Consider the following 17,937-nt stretch of genomic DNA (forward strand, 5'->3'; position numbering starts at 1 on the left):
TTAGAGCTCATGATTTAAGCATGCAAGCCGATGCCATATACCGTATTCATGGATGCCACATACAGCACTATAACGTAATTCGATGTATCAGTCTTCAGTTTTAAACAGACCTCAATAATAATGGGAGCCAGTGTTCATTTAAGCTCCAAGAACTCATTGTTGATATTTTACAGGATCCGAAAGATCAAAGAACATTTGCACAAGTATTTGGTTTTCCCAAGTTTATTGGAAATGGTATGATACAAACATTTAAACAGCCCCCCGTGGTGTTTTGAAGTTCATGCCAACAGTAGGCTGGGTTACTTGCAGATTGGACAGGCCGCCAAAGTCCTGAAAATGAAAAGAAATAATTTAACAGATGCTTTAAAAGGTCTGTGTGAATTTAATCTATTCCCTACTTAAGCACCATCAGTATTTTAGAATAAACTACATATTTTTCAACTTTATTATTTTAAATATTTAAATGAAACCTGTAACCTAAAAAGCTAAAGTAGTAATCTGCAGGTATTGTTTAAATCATGTTAGGATTGTTTTACTGGAAGTGCAGATACAGGGAGAAAAGGAAGTTATATTCTCTCTGCAGCCACTGGTGCAGGAAGCGGATACAGTCCCCACTCACTATACAGGGAGCGTAGCTGTCATCACTCCCCAGCACATTGATAGATCTCTCTCACACACACACACACGACTAACTTTGTTCTCTCCCTGTAACTGCTGCTGCAATAAAATCTGGAAAATATTTCCAGATATTTGTAAAAACATAGGGAAACAAGGCAAAAACCAGTGCGCCTATAACTTGCTAGTAACATCAGAAATATTATTTGACAATAACTATTATTATTCATTTTTATAGCGCCATTTATTCCATGGCGCTTTACATGTGAAAAAAGGGGCATTCAAAGACAAGTACAATCAACATGAGCAATACAAGACACAAGTACAGAAGGAGAGAGGACCCTGCCCGCTAGGGCTCACATCTACCCAGTACAAACATTAATACCTTGAGGATTATTTTATCTATATTGTCTTAAAGGAACAGGATTTGGGATGTACAAGTGACACCCAAATACGGAAAACCTTTCATATTGCTTTTCCTGCAGTATCAATGACTAGGTCACTGATCAAACCATAATCACTTTCGATGCAGGTAGAAAACAGCATCTGGGTCCAGACTTATATGCCTCATTTGAGGGAATAAAAAAGGTTTGCATAACACCTACCAGCAACTTCAGCATTTCCTTGGTGTCAGGGTCAACCTCAATGATCTCTTGATCTAGGGCAGACACCTAAAGAAGAAAAAGTGAAAGTTAGCTATTCAATTATAGGCACAACCAAGATCTGCAGACTTGTGCCCCAATAATATATCAAAAGGGTTGTCGCAAACGCTTTTCCCAATATCTGATAAACTGTGCTCTATAAAATAGGCCAAAAATGTCATGTGCGAGCTAACCTTTTTACAGAATATTAACACTGCATCATCTAATGGTTATAACAATAATAACCCTCGCATAACTTAAACTAAGTACCTAATTTAAGAATGATGAACTAAAGATAACTGCACCGAATGTTGGGCCACATGAATTAGTTGAAAGAGCACATCAATACAACCTTAGTAACTGCTATACATTGATCCTTACAAGAGTCATGGCAAATATGTTTGAGGCAAGAATATCAGGATGCAATCAAGCAAAACCAAAGCTACTGTAATTTTGGGACTATAACACGCACTTTTTTCCTCCCAAAATTAAGAGGCAAATGGGGGGGCATGCATCTTATTATTATTTATTGTTATAGCGCCATTTATTCCATGGCGCTTTACATGTGAGGAGGGGTATACATAATAAAAACAAGTATAATAATCTTAAACAATACAAGTCATAACTGGTACAGGAGGAATGAGGACCCTGCCCGCGAAGGCTCACAATCTACATCTTATAGTCCGGATGTATGTGCTCTGGCTGTGGTGGGGAGGTGTGTTGGCGGAGCATCGGATCACAGGAGGCTGAAGCCAGCATCTCCGGCTAACTCCTGTGTCCACTGCTAAACAAATGAATATGCACTGCATTCCACGCCCATGGGCGTGGAGGGCAACGCATATTCATTTTTCTGGCATCCTGGTATAAATGGCCCCATCCTGTTCCTAGTATGATGAGGCCAATTATAAAAGATAGGATGGGACCAATCCCGTTCCTGGTATGCAGGGCCCCATCAGGAAAGATTATTAAATAAAAACCCATTACACTCACCTACACGGAGCTCCCTCGCAGCGTCCTGCTCCGGTGCCAGCAGCTGCTTGGTGCTATGGGGGGGGGACCATGTGTATCAGAATGGGGATGGGGGAGGGACAATGGATATCAGAATGGGGATGGGACCATTGATATCAGAAAGGGGATGGGGACCATGTGTATCAGAATGGGGATGAGGTGACCATACATACCAGGATTAGGGATATTACAGTACAGAATTGCCTTTTTTTTTAGACTCAATTTTTTCCCCTAATTCCCTCCTCTAAAACCTAGGTGCGTCTTATGGTCTGGTACGCCTTTTAGTCCGAAAATACTGTAATCCCTTCCTGACAAACCAATATTCATTTTTTTTTACTTTTTCCTCCAGTTCTTGCAAGAGCATTAATTTTTTTTGTTCACATAGCTTTGTGAGGGCTTATTTTGGCAGGACAAGTTTTAGCTTTGAACGCCATTCATGTACTGGGAGAGAAGATTTTTTTCCCTCTCAAAATTGCAAAAAGGAAAAAAAAACCAACAATTTCCGCAACTGTTTTTATGGTGTTCTTTGTGCGGTATGTACGATTACAACAATACCATGTATAGCTTTGTTTTAAAGTTTTTATTTTTAAGTCTTTGGGGTCTTCAGCCTCTGATCTATCACACAATGTAGCAGGTTACAGCTGTCATTACAACACATCAGATCCCAGTGATTGCATCTCAGGGCCTGGAGGATGCCGGTGACCATGCATACTGGCACCGACGTCATGGTCAGGAATTCTCAGAAGCATTGAAGTGGTTAAACTAAAGCAACTGTAGTGCTCCAGGCGGTGTAGTTACAGGCAGATGCCAGCTACATACCATAGTATGACTAGTATCTGCTTGGTTTAGCTAGAGCTCCATACACGGAGAACCAGCGCAAGATTACTATTGTATTATCATAAATGGGTTAATCCGATTGTCAGACATTTAGGGTATGTTTCCACGATCAGTAAATGCTGCAGGCGTTATAGGGAGGTCAGCCACAGCATTCAATCTGCAGCGTCCAGATGTTACAGCATAGTGGAGGGGCTTTTATGAAATTCCATCTCCACTATGCATGCAGGGACGCCTCCGGCATCCCTGCGTATACACACATGCAGCATGTCTTTCTAGACTGCAGTATGTCAATTTATCTTGCGGGGACGCTCCGTCTCTGCAAGATAAATATTACAGTCCTATGTATAGGATGCAGTGATTCCACAAGGTTCAATATGGAATCACCACGCATACAAAAGCCGGCAGCGCTTTGGATGGAGCGGACATGCACGGCCAATACTGACTGTGGAAACATACCCTTAGGCTATGTGCACACGATGCGGATTTAGTGCGGATCCGCAGCGGATTTTTCCGCGCAGAAACGCTGCAGATCCGTACTGTGATTACAGTACAATGTAAACCAATGTGAAAAAAAAAAAAGCTGTGCAGATGGGGCGGAAAAATCCACGCGGAAACGCTGCGAATTTTAAAGAAGTGCATGTCTCTTTTGTGCGGATCTGCAGCGCTTCTGCACCCTTCCATTATAGAAATCCGCAGTGGTAAAAACCGCACAAAATCCGCATCAATTCCGCACAAAATCCACATAAAATCAGCGGCAAATCTGCACCTGTGGATTCTGCCAGGAGATGCGGGTTTTGTACAGAAAATTCTGCACCCCATTCCGCAAAGTGTGCACCTAGGTGCACAAGTCAGGATTTTATGCAGAAATTTCCTGAACAAAACCAGACTTTTTCTGCAGAAAAACCGCATGCGTTTGTCACGCTTTATGTGGATTTTTCACATTTTTTTCCTGGAGCTTCCCAATGCATTAAATAGCGGGAAATCCGCAAAATTAATGAACATGCTGCGGATTTTTCCACGATGCGGTTTTTTTGCGAAAAAAAAAAAAAAAAAACACATGTGCACAAAAAATGCGGAATGCATTAAAAAATGATGGGATGCTTAATGTATGCATTTAAGCGTTCTTGCTGCAGAAAACCGCCGAAAAAAAACACACAAAATCCGGAATGTGTGCACATAGCCTTACAGTGGCATTTTAAGAAGTTACATAGCAGCAATCGGAGGCATCTTCAATCTCTGCTGTTAGAGGTAGGTGGCAGCCGTATAACCCATTGTAACTACCATAGTAAGGGCTCTGCCCCATGATCACATCTCATGATCCTGATGGCTTTCCCTCCCTCCGGTAAACCAATCAATCACGAAGGAAGGTCCAGCTCCATGACATCCATAAAAATTATTAGTAATTCATTAAAAAGTTGATACAATTGGCATGAATGTCACAAGCCCCTTATGGGGAGGTATATAGTAGCAAAAGAGTTTCAAACCTTGCGGTTCTTAATCATTTGATTACTTAAAGAGGTTGTCCACTAGTACGGTAGTACCCCATCTCAGTTACTGCTATTGCCATAAATGTTAAGGATAATGACACTTTCAGACAATTTTCAACATTTTATAACTTTCAGGATCACTTCCCTTGCATCAGCTACATTGCTTACAGCCATCACTACTTTTTTTTTTTAGAATCCCCAGCTTTCCGCTGACTACATTCCCCATCATTCATTGTGCTGGGCTACAAGCAAGCAATGAAGCACAGACATGTCATGCCACCCAAATCCCTCTCTACATCTTCATCATACCATCCTGTCCAGGACACTGCTGCAGACAGATAACTGATACAATCGGACTTATAAAGAAGTGATCAACCCCTTTAAGTCATCCAAGTCAACACACAAACCAAACACCAGAATAGCATTAAATACAATTTCCTGGCGAGTTCATAATCTTTAATCTTTATTTTTATATAGCGCTAACATATTCCGCAGCGCTTTACAGGTTGTACACATTATCATCACTGTCCCCGATTGGGCTCACAATCTAGAATTCCTATCAGTATGTCTTTGGAATGTGGGAGGAAACCGGAATGCCCGGAGGAAACACACGCAAACACAGAGAGAACATACAAACTCTTTGCAGATGTTGTCCTGGGTGGGATTAGAACCCAGGACCCCAGCGCTGCAAGGCTGCTGTGCTAACCACTGCGGCACCGTGCTGCCCACGGTTCATCCAACTAGATGCTCAAAACCAACATTTTGGGTCATATCACAAGTCACAACTTTTAACCCCTTAGTGACAGAGCCAATTTGGTACTTAATGACCGAGCCAATTTTTACAATTCTGACCACTGTCACTTTATGAGGTTATACAGTCATGGCCAAAAGTATTGACCCCTTGCAATTCTGAAAGATAATACTCAGTTTCTTCCTTGAAATGATTGTAATCACAAATTCTTTGGTTTTATCTTCATTTAATTTGTCTTAAATGAAAAAACACATAAGAGAATGAAGCAAAACATTGATCATTTCACACAAAACTCCAAAAATGGACCAGACAAAAGTATTGGCACCCTCAGCCTAATACTTGGTTGCACAACCTTTAGCCAAAATAACTGCGACCAACCGCTTCCGGTAACCATCAATGAGTTTCTTACAATGCTCTGCTGGAATTTTAGACCATTCTTCTTTGGCAAACTGCTCCAGGTCCCTGATATTTGAAGGGTGCCTTCTCCAAACTGCCATTTTTAGATCTCTCCACCTCTCCACAGGTGTTCTATGGGATTCAGGTCTGGACTCACTGCTGGCCACCTTAGAAGTCTCCAGTGCTTTCTCTCAAACCATTTTCTAGTGCTTTTTGAAGTGTGTTTTGGGTCATTGTCCTGCTGGAAGACCCATGACCTCTGAGGGAGACCCAGCTTTCTCGCTGGCCCCTACATTATGCTGCAACATTTGTTGGTAGTCTTCAGACTTCATAATGCCATGCACACGGTCAAGCAGTCCAGTGCCAGAGGCAGCAAAGCAACCCCAAAACATCAGGGAACCTCCGCCATGTTTGACTGTAGGGACAGTGTTCTTTTCTTTGAATGCCTCTTTTTTTCCTCCTGTAAACGATGTTGATGCCTTTGCCCAAAAAGCTCTACTTTTGTCTCATCTGACCAGAGAACATTCTTCCAAAACATTTTAGGCTTTTCCAGGTAAGTTTTGGCAAACTCCAGCCTGGCTTTTTTATGTCTCGGGGTAAGAAGTGGGGTTTTCCTAGGTCTCCTACCATACAGTCCCTTTTCATTCAGACGCCGACGGATAGTACGGGTTGACACTGTTGTACCCTCGGACTGCAGGGCAGCTTGAACTTGTTTGGATGTTAGTCGAAGTTCTTTATCCAACATCCGCACAATCTTGCATTGAAATCTCTTGTCAATTTTTCTTTTCCATTAACATCTAGGGAGGTTAGCCAGTGTGCCATGGGCTTTAAACTTCTTGATGACACTGCGCACGGTAGACACAGGAACATTCAGGTCTTTGGAGATGGACTTATAGCCTTGAGATTGCTCATGCTTCCTCACAATTTGGTTTCTCAAGTCCTCAGACAGTTCTTTGGTCTTCTTTCTTTTCTCCATGCTCAATGTGGTACACACAAGGACACAGGACAGAGGTTGACTCAACTTTAATCCATGTCAACTGGCTGCAAGTGTGATTTAGTTATTGCCAACACCTGTTAGGTGCCACAGGTAAAGGTACCGTCACACTAAGCGACGCTGCAGCGATACCGACAACGATCCGGATCGCTGCAGCGTCGCTGTTTGGTCGCTGGAGAGCTGTCACACAGACAGCTCTCCAGCGACCAACGATGCCGGTAACCAGGGTAAACATCGGGTTACTAAGCGCAGGGCCGCGCTTAGTAACCCGATGTTTACCCTGGTTACCATCGTTAAAGTATAAAAAACAACCACTATATACTTACCTACCGCTGTCTGTCCTCCGGCGCTGGGCTTCTCTGCTCTGGCTGTGAGCACAGCGGCTGGAAAGCAGAACGGTGACGTCACCGCCGTGCTTTCCGGCTGCCCGGCGCTCACAGCCAGAACAGAGAAGCCCAGCGCCGGGGACAGACAGCGGTAGGTAAGTATGTAGTGGTTTTTTTTACTTTAACGATGGTAACCAGGGTAAACATCGGGTTACTAAGCGCGGCCCTGCGCTTAGTAACCCGATGTTTACCCTGGTTACCAGCGAAAACATCGCTGAATCGGCGTCACACATGCCGATTCAGCGATGTCAGCGGGAGAGCCAGCGACGAAACAAAGTGCTGGACTTTCTGCCCCGACCAGCGATATCACAGCAGGGGCCTGATCGCTGCTGCCTGTCACACTGGACGATATCGCTAGCGATATCGTCTAGTGTGACGGTACCTTAAGTTACAGGTGCTGTTAATTACACAAATTAGAGAAGCATCACATGATTTTTCGAACAGTGCCAATACTTTTGTCCACCCTCTTTTTTATGTTTGGTGTGGAATTATATCCAATTTGGCTTTAGGACAATTCTTTTTGTGTTTTTTCATTTAAGACAAATTAAATGAAGATAATAATACCAAAGAATTTGTGATTGCAATCATTTTCAGGAAGAAACTGAGTATTATCTGACAGAATTGCAGGGGTGTTAATACTTTTGGCCATGACTAACTCTGGAACGCTTTAACGGATCCCGCTGATTCTGCGATTGGTAACATTTTTTCGATATTACTTGCGATTATTTATGAAAAAAAAAACGGAAATATGGCGAAAATTTTTAAAATTTTGCAATGTTCACACTTTGTATTTTTATGTCCTTAAATCAGAGAGATATGTCACGAAAAATAGTTAATAAATAACATTTCCCACATGTCTACTTTACATCAGCACAATTTTGGAAACAAAATTTTTTTTTGTTAGTGAGTTATAAGGGTTAAAAGTTGACCAGCAATTTCTCATTTTTACAGCACCATTTTTTTTAGGGACCACATCACATTTGAAGTCATTTTGAGGGGTCTATATGATAGAAAATAATGAAGTGTGACACCATTCTAAAAACTGCACCCCTCAAGGTGCTCAAAACCACATTCAAGAAGTTTATTAACCCTTTACGTGCTTCACAGGAACAAACAATGTGGAAGGAAAAAATGAACATTTAACTTTTTTTCCGCAAACATTTTAATTCAGAACCATTTTTTTTTATTTTCACATGTGTAAAAACAGAAATGTAACCATAAATTTTGTTATGCAATTTCTCCTGAACACGCCAATACCCCATATGTGGGGGTAAACCACTTTTTGGGTGCACCGCAGAACTTGGAAGTGAAGGAGCGCCTTTTGACTTTTTCAATGCAGAATTTGCTGGAATTGAGATCGGACGCCATGTCGCGTTTAGAGAGCCCCTGATGTGCCTAAACAGTGGAAACTCCCCACAAGTGACACCATTTTGGAAACTAGACCCCTTAAGGAACTTGTCTAGATGTGTGGTGAGCACTTTGAATCCCCAAGTGCTTCACAGAAGTTTATAACGTAGAGCCGTGAAAATAAAAAAATCACATTTTTTCTACAAAAATGATCTTTTTGCCCCCAAATTTTTATTTTTACAAGGGTAACAGGAGAAATTAGACCACAAAAGTTGTTGTGCAATTTCTCCTGAGTATGTCAATACCCCATATGTGGGGGTAAACCACTTTTTGGGCGCACCGCAGAGCTTGGAAGAGAAGGAGTGCCGTTTTACTTATTCAATGTAGAATTGGCTGGAATGGAGATAGGACGCCATGTCGTGTTTGGAGAGCCCCTGATGTACCTAAACAGTAGAAATCCCCCACAAGTGACCCCATTTTGGAAACTAGGCCCCCCAAGGAACTTATATAGATGTGTGGTGAGAACTTTGAATGCCCAAGTGCTTCACAGAAGTTTAGAATGCAGAGTCGTGAAAATAAAAAATATTTTTTTTTCCACAAAAAAGATTTTGTAGCCCCCAAGTTTTTATTTTTTTTACAAGGGTAACAGGAGAAATTGGACCCCAGAAGTTGTTGTCCAATTTATCCCGAGTACGCTGATGCCCCATATGTGGGGGTAACCCACTGTTTGGGCGCACGGCAGAGCTCAGGAGGGAGGGAGCACCATTTGACATTTTGAGCGCAAAATTGGCTGTCGTGTTTGGAGACCCCCTGATATACCTAAACAGTGGAAACCCCCCAATTCTAACTCCAACCCTAACTCCAACCCTAACCCCAACACACCCCTAACCCTAATCCCAACCCGATCCATAATCCTAATCACAACCCTAACGATAATCACAACCCTAACGATAATCACAACCCTAACCCCAAAACAACCCTCATGTCAACCCTAACCCTAATCAAAACCCTAAATCCAACACACCCCTAATCCTAATCTCAACCCTAACCTCAAACCTAACCCTAATCCCAATACACCCCTAATCCCAACCCTAACCTTAACCCAACCCTAACCCCAAACCTATCCCTAATCCCAACCCTAATCCAAACCCTAATCCCAACTCTAACCCTAAATTTAGCTCCAACCCTAACTCTAAGGCTACTTTCACACTTGCGTCGTTTGGCATCCGTCGCAATCCGTCGTTTTGGACAAAAAAACGGATCCTGCAAATGTGCCCGCAGGATGCGTTTTTTGCCCATAGACTTGTATTGCCGACGGATCGCGACGTGCACTGGATCAGTTGTGTTTTGGCAGACCGTCGGCACAAAAAAAATCGTTCAATGTAACGTTGCAGCGGATGCGTTGAAAAACTGCATCCGCTGCCCACGTTGTGCACAATTTTCACAACGTACGTCGGTATGTCGGGTCGACGCATTGCGACGGCCCCGTACCGACGCAAGTGTGAAAGAAGCCTAACTGCTTTCTCCTGCCGGCCGATGGCGACAGATGTGCATGCGCCCGCCATTTTGTTTCCCAAAGAAGACGCCGGCGGGCAGGAGAGGACGCAGGAGGACCCAGGGACACCGGTAAGTACAATAGGGTCCCGAATTATTATTATTATTTTTTATTGTTATAGCGCCATTTATTCCATGGCGCTTTACATGTGAGGAGGGGTATACATAATAAAAACAAGTACAATAATCTTAAACAATACAAGTCATAACTGGTACAGGAGGAATGAGGACCCTGCCCGCGAAGGCTCACAATCTACAAGGGATGGGTGAGAATACCGTAGGTGAGGGTAGAGCTGGTCCTGCAGCGGTTTGGTCGATCGCCCTATTTCTCGGTCCTCTGATGTGCGATCACATCATAGGACAGAGAATTACACACCACCTTTTTTCTTTTTTTGCAATCGCCGGTAAACAGTTAATTACCGGCGATCGCAAAACAGGGGTCGGTGTAACCGACCCCAATCATGTTCTTTGGGGTCTCGGCTACCCCCGGCAGCCGAGACCCCGAAGATCCTCCCGGTGCCGGCCGGCGCACTGCGCCCGCCATTTTTTGGCTGGAAAATGATGGCGGCGCCCATCGGGAGCCTCGAGGAGCACCGGGGGAGACAGGTGAGTATTGGGGGCTATCTGGGACCCCATTTCTCTGTCCTCTGATGTGCGATCACATCGGAGGACAGAGAAATTAAAAGGGAAATCACGTTTTTTTGTTTTGTTTTTTTAATTTTTTTGCGATCGCCGGTACACGGTTAATTACGGGCGATCGCAAAAGCGGGGTCGGTAAAAAAAAACCCCGAATCATGTTCTCTGGGGTCTCGGCTACCCCCGGCAGCCGAGACCCCGGAGAAAAATCGGACTCTGGGGGGCGCTATTTACTTTTTCCACAGCGCCGTTAATTAATGGCGCTGTGGTTTAAGTACCCTTAACTGCCGCCGTTAAAAGGCGTATCGGTGGTCGTTAAGGGGTTAATATCACTTTGTGCAAGTTTAGTTCCACCATGTCCAATAACAGTTGCTTCACAACATTGCACTGCTACCATAGACCCCAAAAGTAAATATAAAGCAGCACTTTAGGGAGAGATTTTTTTTTTTTGTCAGGACCCTTACCTCTGGGACATAGTTATCCCTTCTCTCCCTCTCCTCCTCTTGCAGTTTGATAGAAATGCCTCTGACAGGGCCTCTCTGGATGCGCTTCATTAGATGTGTGACATACCTGCAAGGAAATTTACAATACAGAATATAGTAGAATGCAAACTTTCACTTCCAATATAAGGTCACAAATATATGGGCTGTGTGAACGTTACAGGATTTGGAAGGTATCACAACCTACAAACACGGAAAATCGTTCACTTATGCTCTCCCTGCATTATCAATGACTGGGTCACAAGCAGAGCCACAATCACTTTCGATGCAGGTTGTCAAAATTTGGCACAAGGCAGAATAGAAGGATAGCAAAACACTCCTTTACTATAATACAAAAGTTGTAAAGAGATTGATACTCTTTAGGGCAAGTGCAAACGGCTGTATTATTGGTCTGAGTGTGATCAGATATTCATATTGCACTAGGCCATGCAAGTCAGAGCGAGTTGAATTATTGGACTGCAGTCTGATGACAAATGAGTGCAGTCTGATTTCCGCAACTCATACAATGTAGATGAGAAACATTGTATTTAATCTTCTCTTATCCGAGGGAACCGGATCGAACTCGGAGTTCGATCAGAGTGTAATGTGCATAATCAGCCAGATTCTCTTAGATGAGAGAATCTATGACCGTCTGCACGGCCCTTAAAGGGACACTGTCACCCCCCTCCAGCCATTATAAACTAAAAGAGCCATCTTGTGCAGCAGTAATGCTGCATTCTAACAAGGTGGCTTTTAGTTTTGTGTTCATGTATTAGTAAAATAAAGCGCTTTGAAACTTTTCAAAAATACCTTTGTCCACGGAGGCGGGTCTGAAGCCTCCTCTGTGAAGCGCCCAACTGCTGTCACTCATCTCTTCTGGGGCGATGGTCGCCGCCCCCTGCGCACTGTTCTTAAATCCGGCGCCTGCGCTGTGCGTGTCTGCCTGGGGCAGGCGCATTGAGAATTGGCAGTCATAGCTCAGATGTCGGCTTCCTGACTGCGCCTGTGCAGGCAGTGCCGCCACCCTGTTACTGAATCCCCGCCCCGTGTTATGCATTATGCACAGTGCGGGGCTGGGATTCCTGGGCAGATTCCTGCACAGACCGACGCTGGAAGGCGGGGAACCTGGGGGAGCGTCTGACAAGCGTAGTGCGCATGCCCAGGAATCCCAGCCCCGCACTGTGCATAATGCATAACGCAGTGCGGGGATTCAGTAACAGGGTGGCCGCACTGCCCGCACAGGCGCAGTCAGGAACCGGCATCTGAGCTATGACTGCCAATTCTCAATGCGCCTGCCCCAGGCAGACACGCACAGCGCAGGCTCCAGATTTAAGAACAGCGCGCAGGGGGCGGCGACCATCGCCCCAGAAGAGATGAGTTACGGCAGTTGGGCGCTTCACAGAGGAGGCTTCAGACCCGCCTCCATGGACAAAGATAGGTATTTTTGAAAAGTTTCAAAGCGCTTTATTTTAGTAATACATGAACACAAAACTAAAAGAGCCACCTTGTTAGAATGCAGCATTACTGCTGCACAAGGTGGCTCTTTTAGTTTATAACGGCTGCAGGGGGGTGACAGTGGCCCTTTAAGGCGTGTACTCATGTGAAAGACGTCCAGTGGCCAAATTGCACACATCACTGTCACAAATTCTGTCACCGGATAAGATATTAAAATGTGTAAGCCACAATTTGGACAACCCCCCTTTGTGACCAGCCAAATTTTTGAAATCTGACTGCACTATGTGGCAACTCTGGAATGCTTAACCCCTTAACGACCAGAGGTATTTTTGGTTTTACATTTTTGCTCCCCTTCTTCCCAGAGCCATAACTTGTTTATTTTTTGGTCAAAATGACCATGTTTTTTGCAGGACAAGTTGTACTTTTGAACGGCACCATTGGTTTCACTATATTGAGTACTGGAAAACAGGAAACAATTCCAAGTATGGAGAAATTGCAAAAAAAAGTGCAATTACACAGTTGTCATTACGAGTTCATAGTCACCAAACATGTCTAGGTTGTTTATTATTTAAGTGGTTGAAAAAAAAGTCAAAAGTTTGTTAAAAAAAAAAATTCTGCCATTTTCCAATACCATAGCATCTCCATTTTTCATGATCTCGGCTAGGGTGAGGGCCTATTTTGGTGCAGATACGATCTTTTGATCGCCTGTTATTGCATTTTAATGCAATATTGCGGAAACAAAAACACAAAAAACAACAAAAAAAAAAAAAAATCACATAATTGTGGCGGTTTGACTTTCTCGTTATGCCGTTTAGCGATCGGGTTCATTCTTTTATCTTGATAGATTGGACGATTCTGAAAGCGGCGATACCAAATATGTGTATGTTTGATTTTTTTGTGTTTTATTTTGAACCTCTGGGAACATTTGTTTTTTAAATCCAAGAATTACCCATTGATAAGTGGGAACAAAACAACAACAAAAACTGGCTGCTTTTGTCCTGGTGAAAGGTCCTCTTTACGCTCTATTCAAATGAGCACAGGCAAGTGGAGCTCCAGTAAATATGGGAGTTTGTGGTCACAGAGCTCACCTATACCTGCATGAAGTCACTTTTTTTTTTTTTTCTTGTTTGCACTTTTGATACTGAAGATTGCCTCTTGGCAGCATCTCTTACCCAGCGATCTTGTTGCGCAGCTTTTTGCTGGGGATGATGGCGATCTCCTCACAAACGCGCTTGTTTGTGTGGAAATCATTGCCCAGCCGGGTGTAGTACTTTTCAATGATGACCCGGGCGGCCTTCTTCACGGTCTTTGTTCTGACACGTCCCTATATTAAAAAGGCACAGATGACAATTAAAACACATTTAACACGAGTGCCACATGCCATTCAAGACAGCCAACAAATAAGGAGGTCTTGGGTAGGCCGCCAATCAAAAGAAACATGCAAAATATCCGCAACTAATGCCTAGTAACAGCCAAATCAGGAAAGGATACCTTAAAAGTGCTTCAACATTTTAAAAATAAATGTATATATACATTTTAAGCGGTCAAGCATGGCAAAAAAGAGCAAACATTTACTGACCTTGCACATTTACTGCCAGTCTCTACTTGCTGGTTTCTCCGAACACACAGCTCAGCCAATCACTGACTGCAGCGGTGACCCAGAGACACATCTGTGCATTGAGACATCACTGAAGCAGGAACTAGAGACTGGTGGAGGACTGGGCAAAGTAACAGCAGAGCAACAGAGGTACCGGAAATATTACTTTTTGGGAATATACTCAACTTACCACTTCCAAGATTGTAGTTACATTTACTGGCCACCAAAAGTCCAGCACCTACACAAGACGTGTGAGAAAGCCACAGGGCTTGGAAGCCATTGTGAATGGTTCCCAAATACGGAAAAGCTTTCCCAAGATTCTCTACCTGCAGTATCAATGACTGGGCCACGTGCAGAACCACAGTCACTTTCGATGCAGGAAGCGCATTTAGCTAAACATAGTATCAAGAGCCCATGTGCTACCGATGCCAGATCTAGAGGCAAAAGATCAGATGTAAAACATTCCCACCAGATTCATGGCTGCGCGATACACAGACAGGCTGAACCAGACACCGGCTGTGTTAACGCTGCCGTGTATGTCTCACTCTGAAAAGCTGCTCAGCATCTTCCCCGACATCAACTGTCTGAAGGACCCCATACACACTGGGCTGTTGGCGACATCGGACGCCATAAGACTAATATGTATAGGGCCTTCACAGTACAGGACAATCTGCAACCGCTGCAACTGACAGAACACAACCTGAAAACCTAAAGGTACCGTCACATTAAGCGACGCTGCAGCGATCTAGACAACGATGCTGATCGCTGCAGCGTCGCTGTGTGGTCGCTGGAGAGCTGTCACACAGACATCTCTCCAGCGACCAACGATGCCGGAGTCCCCAGGTAACCAAGGTAAACATCGGGTAACTAAGCGCAGGGCCGCGCTTAGTAACCCGATGTTTACCCTGGTTACCAGTGTAAATGTAAAAAAAAAAACAAACAAAAAAAAAAAAACACTACATACTTACATTCCGGTGTCTGTCGCGTCCCTCGGCGTTCTGCTTCCCTGCACTGTAAGCGCCGGCCGTAAAGCAGAGAGGTGACGTCACCGCTGTGCTCTGCTTTACAGCCAGCCGGCGCTGACACAGTGCAGGGAAGCAGAACGCCGGGGGACGCGACAGACACCGGAATGTAAGTATGCAGTGTTTTTTTTTTTTTTTACATTTACACTGGTAACCAGGGTAAATATCGGGTTACTAAGTGCGGCCCTGCGCTTAGTAACCCGATATTTACCCTGGTTACCAGTGAAGACATCGCTGAATCGGCGTCACACACGCCGATCCAGCGACGAAATAAAGTTCTGGCCTTTCTGCTCCGACCAACGATGTCACAGCAGGATCCTGATCGCTGCTGCGTGTCAAACTGAACGATCTCGCTAGCCAGGACGCTGCAACGTCACAGATCGCTAGCGATATCGTTGTTAAATCGTTCAGTGTTAAGGTACCTTAAGACTTACAGGTACCCTAAGACTTACAGGTACCCACAGCCCCATAGATTACCCAACACCACAGCGTAGCAAGGACATATAGGATATGCATATCCACCGCCACACACTACGCTAATCCTCCACACAGCACCCCTCCAAATACACGCCGTACACAGACCCATCAAATACACAGGGCAGCCATATACACCGTACACCCCCCTCCATACACACAGGCCAGCAGTATACACCGCACACCCCCCTCCACACACACACAGGCCAGCCGTATATACCGCACACCCCCCTCCACACACACACAGGCCAGCCGTATATACCGCACACCCCCCTCCACACACACACAGGCCAGCCGTATATACCGCACACCCCCCTCCACACACACACAGGCCAGCCGTATATACCGTACACCCCCCTCCATACACACAAGCCAGCCGTATATACCGTACACCCCCCTCCATACACAAGCCAGCCGTATATACCGTACACCCCCCTCCATACACAGGCCAGCCGTATATACCGTACACCCCCCTCCATACACAGGCCAGCCGTATATACCGCACACCCCCCTCCATACACAGGCCAGCCGTATATACCGCACACCCCCCATACACAGGCCAGCAGTATATACCGCACACCCCCCATACACAGGCCAGCAGTATATACCGCACACCCCCCATACACAGGCCAGCAGTATATACCGCACACCCCCCATACACAGGCCAGCAGTATATACCGCACACCCCCCATACACAGGCCAGCAGTATATACCGCACACCCCCCATACACAGGCCAGCAGTATATACCGCACACCCCCCATACACAGGCCAGCAGTATATACCGCACACCCCCCATACACAGGCCAGCAGTATATACCGCACACCCCCCATACACAGGCCAGCAGTATATACCGCACACCCCCCATATACACAGAGGCCAGCAGTATATACCGTACACCCCCCATATACACAGAGGCCAGCAGTATATACCGTACACCCCCCATACACAGTTCAGCAGTATATACTGTACACCCCCCATACACAGGCCAGCAGTATATACCGCACACCCCCCATACACAGGCCAGCAGTATATACCGCACACCCACCATATACACAGAGGCCAGCAGTATATACCGCACACCCCCCCTACACAGGCCAGCAGTATATACCGCACACCCCCCCATACACAGGCCAGCAGTATATACCGTACACCCCCCATATACACAGAGGCCAGCAGTATATACCGTACACCCCCCATATACACAGAGGCCAGCAGTATATACCGTACACCCCCCATATACACAGAGGCCAGCAGTATATACCGTACACCCCCCATACACAGTTCAGCAGTATATACTGTACACCCCCCATACACAGGCCAGCAGTATATACCGTACACCCCCCATACACAGGCCAGCAGTATATACCGCACCCCCCCCCCCCCATACACAGGCCAGCAGTATATACCGTACACCCCCCATACACAGTTCAGCAGTATATACCGTACACCTCCCATACACAGTTCAGCAGTATATACCGTACACCCCCCATACACAGGCCAGCAGTATATACCGCACACCCACCATATACACAGGCCAGCAGTATATACTGTACACCCCCCATACAGTTCAGCAGTATATACCGTACACCCCCCATACACAGGCCAGCAGTATATACCGCACACCCACCATATACACAGGCCAGCAGTATATACCGCACACCCACCATATACACAGGCCAGCAGTATATACCGCACACCCACCATATACACAGGCCAGCAGTATATACTGTACACCACCGCTCCCTATACACGGCTCAGCCACATTCAGTGCACCCGCATCCACAGCACAGGGTGTAGGCCACAATCCCCGGCCTGTACTGCGGACACCACCCGGAACAACACTGCACAACCCGACCTCACCGCCTCACTGAGGTAAGAAGCGTTTCAGAGAGAGGCCGTACACCTCGCACGACAAGCGGGCCTCCATGACACCCTCACAGGCACGGACACCGGGTGTAATCTCCGCCAGGACGGGGACCTGCAGCCAATATCCAATGCCGCAGCATCAGGAGGGTGTCTGGGAGCCTCTGCCGGGCCAGACAAGGAGAACTTCAGGGCGCAGGGGAAGGATGATTACAGATTGTGCGACGGACGGAGTAAGATAAGAGACCCACCATGTTGGACCGAGCTGGTAGAAGAGGGCAAAGGATGCCGGGAGCGAGGCTATAAACAGGCGGAAGCGAGACTGGGAACGGCACTGACGCTGGCGGCCACTAGTGGCTTGGAGGAAAGGTGCAGCGTTTACTGATTCCTTCT

General features: G+C 45.6%; 1 protein-coding gene and 3 non-coding genes across 4 annotated transcripts; all 4 read right to left on the reverse strand.

Moving 5' to 3' along the window:
* Window positions 1-206: 206 nt before the first annotated feature.
* On the reverse strand, window positions 207-17,934 carry RPS17 (ribosomal protein S17). The gene is made up of 5 exons (XM_069765745.1): window positions 17,796-17,934; window positions 13,759-13,910; window positions 11,117-11,222; window positions 1,221-1,286; window positions 207-330 (listed from the first exon to the last, which is right to left on the reverse strand). The coding sequence occupies exons 1-5, from the start codon at window positions 17,796-17,798 to the stop codon at window positions 250-252; spliced, it is 408 nt and encodes a 135-aa protein (XP_069621846.1). The 5' UTR covers window positions 17,799-17,934; the 3' UTR covers window positions 207-249.
* Window positions 1,024-1,149, reverse strand: LOC138677731 (small nucleolar RNA SNORA71). The gene has a single exon (XR_011321125.1). It is a non-coding gene; the product is annotated as a small nucleolar RNA SNORA71 (small nucleolar RNA).
* LOC138677730 (small nucleolar RNA SNORA71) lies at window positions 11,300-11,425 on the reverse strand. Its single transcript, XR_011321124.1, has one exon. It is a non-coding gene; the product is annotated as a small nucleolar RNA SNORA71 (small nucleolar RNA).
* On the reverse strand, window positions 14,434-14,564 carry LOC138677732 (small nucleolar RNA SNORA71). The gene has a single exon (XR_011321126.1). It is a non-coding gene; the product is annotated as a small nucleolar RNA SNORA71 (small nucleolar RNA).
* Window positions 17,935-17,937: the final 3 nt, after the last annotated feature.

Source organism: Ranitomeya imitator, chromosome 4 (assembly GCF_032444005.1).
Source record: "Ranitomeya imitator isolate aRanImi1 chromosome 4, aRanImi1.pri, whole genome shotgun sequence".
In the NCBI taxonomy this organism is placed as follows: Eukaryota; Metazoa; Chordata; class Amphibia; order Anura; family Dendrobatidae; genus Ranitomeya; species Ranitomeya imitator.

Coding starts and splice junctions, on each gene's coding strand:
- RPS17 (XM_069765745.1), bottom strand. Junction 11,223..13,758: donor CTGCGCAACAAGATCGCTGG/GTAAGAGATGCT, acceptor ATTTCCTTGCAG/GTATGTCACACATCTAATGA. Junction 331..1,220: donor AGGAAATGCTGAAGTTGCTG/GTAGGTGTTATG, acceptor TTTCATTTTCAG/GACTTTGGCGGCCTGTCCAA.